At 33.1% G+C, this 7,820-nt stretch overlaps 1 protein-coding gene across 1 annotated transcript in view; it reads right to left on the bottom strand.

Moving 5' to 3' along the window:
• The window catches only part of HELRODRAFT_130575 (hypothetical protein), a gene marked incomplete at both ends in the record, with an annotated part of 11,304 nt that extends 7,248 nt beyond the window's left edge, over positions 1-4,056 (bottom strand). Inside the window, 2 exons of the mRNA XM_009030502.1 lie at positions 2,110-2,339; positions 3,994-4,056. Of these exons, the coding sequence (XP_009028750.1) occupies positions 2,110-2,339; positions 3,994-4,056 (293 nt within the window). The remainder of the gene's footprint in view (positions 1-2,109; positions 2,340-3,993) is intronic.
• Between the last annotated feature and the right edge of the window lie 3,764 nt (positions 4,057-7,820).

Raw genomic sequence — 7,820 nt, 5'->3', positions numbered from 1 at the left:
AATAAATCTAGACACTCAATTACTATTCCTCCTATTATCTTACCTAATTCAAAACTCTTGATGTCTCTCATAAGTTTCGTAGTCTAGGTTTTATCTTTGATTCTACTATGTCTCTCTCTTCTCAGATTAATAGTGTTGCTAGAAGCTCTTACTTTCATCTACGTAGAATAAAAAAACTTTTGCCTTTTCTTGATGATCCTACTCTTCTCCTTCTTGTTACTTCGTTAGTCTTATCTAGGATTGATTATTGTAACTCGCTCTACTATGGTCTTCCTGACTCTATACTCTATCCTTTAAGTAAAGCTTTTAACTCTGCTGCTCGTCTAGTTGCTCGTGCCCCTTTCTTTTCTCATATATCTCCATATCTTGTTCTCTTGCACTGGCTACCTATAAAATATAGAATAATTTTTAAAATTTGCACGTTCATGTATAAGTCTCAATCTAAATTATTTCCTAAGTATTTATCAGATATATTAATTGAACCTAAACGCCCCGGTTTACGATCGTCTTCTTCTTCTCGCTTTTTCTTAACTCGTGTTAAACACTCTTTTGCTAAATCTGCTTTTGCTTTTTCTGGTCCTTTTCTCTGGAACTCTCTACCTACTTCTCTAACTACTTCTCCATCACTTGCGAAGTTCAGAGCAGATCTCAAGACCCATCTGTTTTCAAAATTCATTGAGGAGCGCTGTTGAACATCGCGGAAATAGCGCTTTATAAGCTAATTGATTGATTGATTTGATTGATTGATTGATTGACGGAGATTACGTGAATATATAACAAAACAAGATAGGCTCTTAGACGTCTGTAGACCAGAGACGGAAACTCCAATTTTTTCAACTGGTCCTTGTATGGAAGACCTCTGCAGGATGTTCTCACACGCGTTGCCCTTCTCTAAACTTTTTCTAGCTCTTCTATTAAATTGACTCTGTAAGGAATCTATACTTGCCACCATACTTTATGTGGGACCTTGAAGTTTGAACAACGAACTTGGGAAACCTTGTCAAATTGCTTCTCAAGATTCATGTAGACTGCATTGACTTCGTGACCCTAGTCAACTCCCTCCGTTATATCTTCCAAAAATTTAAAAAAAATGCAAAATTGGAGAACGCCCAGGAGATGAACCAAAGTTGAACTTTTGAAAAAAGACCTTTTTTGATGAAATATTTTATGATATAGTCCTTTATCAGTGCTTCCCTGATTATTTGACAACTAGTTGATGTGAGTGCCACTGGACGATAGTTCAGGGCCAGGTCTTTTCTTCCCTTATACAACGGTACCACATGACTTAACCTCCAATCATCGAAAACAACATTTTCATCCAATGATCGTTGAAATAACTTAACTGAAGAAAAATAGCAAATAATTCAATCTTTAACATCAGTAATTATTTTCCTCCTACCTACCAACTCATCACGTCTGGATACTTTTTTCCCAAAGTTCCAGAACAGCCTGGGCTTATTATATTCGCTGGCAATTCTAACCTGGGATTGTTGTTTCAACTCGCTTGTTCATGTTATTATTTTTCCTCTGATTGCTCGATATATTTCTATCTTGCCTTCATCATATCAATATATAGATCTCCAGAGTAAATGCTTTTGTTTGATCAACTCTTTGAGTTCATTATTTATTGCAAATTTGATCATTTTACATTTAAAAAATTTCCATCCGCTCTCAGCATTTCTAAATAGAGCAGATGGAACTTATGTAATTTTTCAAATAATAACAAAACATTTTCTTAATTTTCACAGCACAATATTTAAAACCAGTGACCTTAAAACTATCAATAGAGTGATGACTATTTTTTGGTGGTTTAAAGTGTATAATGTTTTTAATCAATTTCTGATTTGATATCGCTAGATCCAAAACGTTTGCTGTTTGACCATCTCGAAATCATGTCGGTTGATTGATGTGTTGTAACAAAAATTTATCCTTCAAAATATTCAAAAATCTATTCTCCATCCTCTCATTAACTGAACTGCAACTGAATGTAACCTTGTCAATCTTAGAAAAATTTAAGTCACCCATCATCAAAAAATCCCCAGACATTGCTAGCCTATCATAAATTAATGATAACAATTTGTTGTTATTACATGAGTAAAAATAACTTACTTTGTGACGTACCAAACGTGACCTGTAGAATTTAACTTCATGAACCTGTTGTTCACTGTGACTTCGTGAAATGTTGCTCGCTTCTCATTTCTGAAGAATGTGTCTGGTATCCATAAGTCATGAAGGAATTGGTCGCCAACGCGAATTTCTTTCGTCTTGTTGAAAAGCGGTGGATACATGAGGCGCGGATCTCTCCACAGTTGCCTTAAATACATACTCACCGAGTAGTCCTGCAGTTTGTGAAGAGAAGTCGTCATTTGATAGATCTGCTATGTTATAAAACACAACTGCTAATTAAAAATGGTTGAATAGTCAGCGATCCTAATGGCCGAAGCGCGGGTCATTGCATAAAAATAGCCTGACTTAATTGTCTACTGACATATGCAATTAAGGATGACAAGTCGATTTTGTTTTACATTTTAAATTCTTTAATTTTAAATTATCAAAAATTGTGATATTAACAGCGAAAAATTGGTTGATTGAAAAATTATTTCTTAACACGTTTTATCGTAAATTTTGGTTTTATTGTTTGTATACACTTTGCAATAGCAGTAACGTCAACAGTTGATGCACAAGAAAGAAAAATTACATAAAAAACATGGTTTTGAACATTCTCGGAGACAACATACAACAGACAAGTGATGCTTGTTCGACATCTCATCAGTAGATTTGTCTGCGAGATCAGCAAGCGCTCGAGAGTTTTCCATTTTTTGATTATTATTTCTACAATAACTTAGCGCATATAATTATTTCATTTCGCATTAGCTCAATTTTCTATAGTCTTTAATTTTTTCTACAAGTAACTGCAGACAAAAAAGTGATAACAAATTTTTTCTCCCAAAGCCAAACCATGAATCAATCCATGAATCGGTCGAAAAACTTTCGAGCCAGTCTATTCTCTCTTTTGCGATAACTTGGTTCTTAATTACAAGATTCGTTTGTGAAAGTCTTGTTTTCATTTGAAAAAATTTTATTAAATGTTAACAAAATTTGTGTAATTGATTTATTAACTTATGAAATAAAGTTAATGCAAAGTGTGAAAATCAGCAAAATAGCACAATGAGATGCAAACGACTTGAATTTCACGTATAATAAAATAAATTCCGGAGTAAAAAGTGAAAAAATCATATTTGTGAGATATTTAGTACATGTTTTTTATTAACAGTCGTTGTTATATCAGCGTCATTTTTTAAAATATTTATTATCCTAGTTAAAACTTTCAAGCAACAAATTGAAAACAAAATATTGCATTAACTGGTTATTTGAAAAGTCAAACAATTTTCTCAAATTCAAAATGTTTAACATTTAATTTCGCATCATGTGTTCGGCTTCGAATATATTTGATAAGACGCTTTTTAAATCAGCCGTACCAAATAGTAACAAATTGGCGAATAAGTTAGTCCTACTTGCACACCTGCAGTGTTTCGAGCCAGTTAGTATCAGCTCCAGCTCTTTTATACACGCAATAGTAAAATTTGGTTCCGGCTCTTAAGCACGTGCAAGAGCATAATTAGGTAAGCATGTTTCAATTGGTCTGCAGTTATCAACTTTTGTTTGCGTTTTATAAGCTGCAGCGTTGCGAAACAATTTTGTCAGCATTTATAACGAGGAGGAGTCTTCGAACCGAAAATGTTTAGAAACGAATTTGTTATGCAACGATCAACTAGCAAATTTTTTGTAAGGTTAATGAATTGAATTTTTTTTTATTATATGTTCATTGTATTTTATTATATTTCTCATGTTCTCTCGTTTTATGCCTTTATGGCAACACAAAAATAATTCAAAACAACTTACTTTTCTTTTCCCCCCAAAGTGTTTGTGTACATTGTAAGGTAATTATTATATTTCAAACAACTTTCATTAAAAATATCAGCAATAACTCACCATTGTTTGCTCGCTGATTGAATAAAAACTGTTGATGTAGATGCCCAAATTAACTTCCGTTGGTCTGTCTAAGAAAAAATTTTTTTGAAAAATTATTAACATTTTTTATTAAAAAAAAGATAATTAAAATTTTCAGGGTGAGAGAATTTTTAAAATGAAGTTTAGAAGACAGTAGCAAGAGATAAACAAAGATTATGGAATAAATAATGAGACGAAAGTTGATTTAAACCTCGTGTTGTTTAGTTCTTAAATAAGCATACAATAAATGGCAAGATGAAATAAAAATAATTTTGTTAACACAAAAGCGTAACATAAAAATTGACATGAATCTTTTATTTAATAATTCCACTCATTAATTTTAATTCCCTACATACATGTATACAATTAAACATTGATATTTGACATTTTTATTTCATCAAATCAAACAATGAAATCAGAAAAATGAAATCAATGAAAGGAAATGATCTGGAAATCGAGAAAGAAATCTGGACTTCTTGTACTGATCACCAGTGTCAATTTGTAATAATGATAAATGAGCAGCTTTAAACAAATAAAAGAATTCAAGGTACCCAAACACATTATAAAGAGTAATTCTAATATTTCAAAACTGTTCCGAAATATAAAACATAATTTAAAAAAAAAAAGTTCAATATACCCAAACACAATATAATGTAGGTTATAGATATTTCAAACAGTAATTCTAATACTTCAAAATTGTTTCGAAGTTTAAAATATAATAACACTTTGACTAACTTCTAAATTTTGAATCTTATCTTATAGAAATATTACGCCAGAAGCACATACACTCACTCACGCGCACAAAAACACTCACGTAAACACACACCTGTTCATTCACACACACTCACACAAGCACAGCACTCATTCACACACACTCACACAAGCACAGCACTCATTCACACACACTCACACAAGCAACCACATTCGCACACACTTAGACACACACAATGCTTACATGAACATGCTTTCCCAGATAACTAGATGGTGGTGTCGGGATCTAAGTTTGTTAAAAAGTTACGTAGCTTCCTTTTAAAGAGTTGTAGGCTTTTGATTTCATGTAACTGAGGAGGAAGCAGTTCAGCCCAAATTTTTGGTCTTTGTGTGTAAAAGAATTGGGTGTGTCTTGTATGGGCAGATAGAATAGAATTGCTTGTCGTGTAAAGGTGGTCTAGAGGAGTAGGAAGAAGTTTATTAATAAATTTGAAAACAAGTATGGCTGTGAAATAATAATATATAAACCTTAATGGTAGAATATTGTTATTTACAAAAAAGGGTTTAGTATGGGCAAAAGTATTAGTATTAAAGATAAGACGTATTGAGCGTTTTTGAGAGAGCGTAATGTTGTACAAGTGACTTTTAGGACTGTTTCCCCATACAGTTATGCAGTAGGTAAGATGGGAATAAATAAAAGCGTAGTAAAGGTTTAGTAGAGCAGACTGAGAAAGTTTGTATTTTATTTTGTAGAAAATTCCAATTAGTTTATTGACCTTTTAAGAAGTTGATTGCAGGTGGTAGTCCCATGAGAGGTTATATGTCATATTGATACCTAGGAATTTAGTTGAACGAGTACGATTAATTGGATTGTTGTTAAGCAGCAAGTTTAGATCTTGGACTTGGTTAGTTAATATTTTGGGACCAAAAATTATATAAGAACATTTGGAATGATTTAGTAGCAGTTTATTTGCCAGAAACCAGTTGGATAATCCTGATAGTTCTTGGTTGATGATGTCTCGGCAGCTGTTGATGTCGTCTGGTGTAAACAAAATGTTCGTGTCGTCGGCAAATTGTACACATTTGGCTAATGATGAGACGTTACAGAGGTCATTGGTGTAGACTAGAAATAGAAAAGGACCCAGTATAGATCCTTGAGGAATTCCATTCTGGAGATGAGTTTTATTTGATTTGAAGTTATCGATATAAACATATTGAGAACGCAAGGAGAGATAGCTCTCCAACCAATTGAAAGCGATTCCCCTCACACCATACCACTCAAGTTTTTTTAGGAGTATGCTGTGGTCAATTACATCAAATGCTTTTGAAAGATCCAGAAATAGACCAACAGATAGTTTTTTGCTATTCATACCGTTTAGGACATGTTGAGTAAAGTCAAGGATAGCAAGCTCCGTTGAATGCTTGGCCCGGAAGCCGTATTGGCTGTTACATATAATGCTGTTGAGATTGAAGAAAGAATTTAATCTGATGAACATTATATTTTCCAGAATCTTGGATAAAGGAGACAACAGAGATATGGGTCTGTAGTTATTTATATCATTCAGGGATCCTTTTTTGTGGATAGAAATAATTCTGGATATTTTGAAGGTATCTGGAAAAATTCCCGTTGATAATGATAAATTGAAGATGTGGATTAAAAGTAAAGTTATGGAATGGATTATGTTTTTTATTAGGTACATGTTAAGGCCATCATCGGAGTAACTGTTTTTGTTTTTCATTTTACGGACAATAGATAGTAATTCGCGTTCAGATACAGGGTTAAGAGATATGGATTGAGTTATAGTAGGACCCAAGAGTTTTATGTGGTCAGCCTTACCCGGTAGGAGGTTGAAAGAATGTTTGATTGAAACGTTTGCAAAGTGTTCGTTCAGACGGTCGCAAATCTCCTGTTTGTTGTCAACTGTTTTGTTGCTTACAGTGAGTTTGGATATGGATGAGTTAGGCGGTTTTTTGTTTAGTGCACATCTTATCAAATTCCATTTGGCCTTGATGTCGTTGGGAGAATTACTGAGTTTATTTGTGTAATATTCTCGTTCTGTTTTTCTTTTAATGGTTGTAAACATGTTGCGAAATTTTTTGTACTCAGAAATATTGTTTGGAGTAGGATTACGGAGGCTTTTAATGAAGAGCTTGTTTTTTTTATTGGATAGTTTTTTAATATGTGTGTTGACCCAGCTTTTGTTTTTTGGTTTAACAGGTAAAAATGGAGCAAATGTATTTATCGCTTTATTGAGTATGGCATATAGCTGTGATAAGGAATCATTAACATTGTCTATCGTGATCACTGACGTCCAGTCTTGAGCAGATAACGAATGGTTGATGTCATATAAAGATTTTGGAGTCAGAAGTCTGGAGTATTTTTGTGGTGCAGAATAATTAAGTTTATTGAGGTTAGATGCGATGGTAAAAATAGAAAAATGGTCTGAGAAGTCAGATAAGACTGTTTCAGAAAAATGAGTAGTAATATTATTTGTGTAGATATTGTGAATTAACGAGGAAGAGGAAGACGTAATGCGTGTGTCAGAGGTTATAAGTGGAAAAAAGTTGTACGATTATAGAAGGTTGGAAAAAGCTGATACATGAGGATCAAAAAAAAATTTATTAAGATCGAGATTGAAGTCACCAATTAAATAAAATTTATTGGGAGGTTTTAGTGTAGGTAAGATAATTTCAAGTTTGCGTAGTAGTAGATCAGGGTTGGAATTAGGCGGTTTGTAGATTGCAATTATCTTAAGTTTATGCACATTAATTAGATAGACGTTACATGTAAGATCATTTCATTTCCCACGTGTCAATAATTCTTCTCTTTTTAATAGCAAATTATTATTATGAAAATTTCATAAATGCATGCTAAATTAAAAAATTTCTCAAAGGTGCCCTCAAAAACATTAACAAAAACTGACTTAATAGTACATAAGTTAATTATATATATTCCATGATTTCCTGAAAGAGAGAAAAAGAAAGAAGAGAGTGAGAAAGAGAGAGGAGAGAGAGAGAGAGAAAGAAAGAGATTCATGGAAGGTGACGTCGTCAGCAGCCTTTTGATTCTCATTTGGTGGCAGAGGATAATCAGAGGC

Source organism: Helobdella robusta (assembly GCF_000326865.2).
Source record: "Helobdella robusta unplaced genomic scaffold HELROscaffold_69, whole genome shotgun sequence".
NCBI lineage: Eukaryota > Metazoa > Annelida > Clitellata > Rhynchobdellida > Glossiphoniidae > Helobdella > Helobdella robusta.
This window is presented reverse-complemented; position numbering and strand designations above follow the sequence as displayed.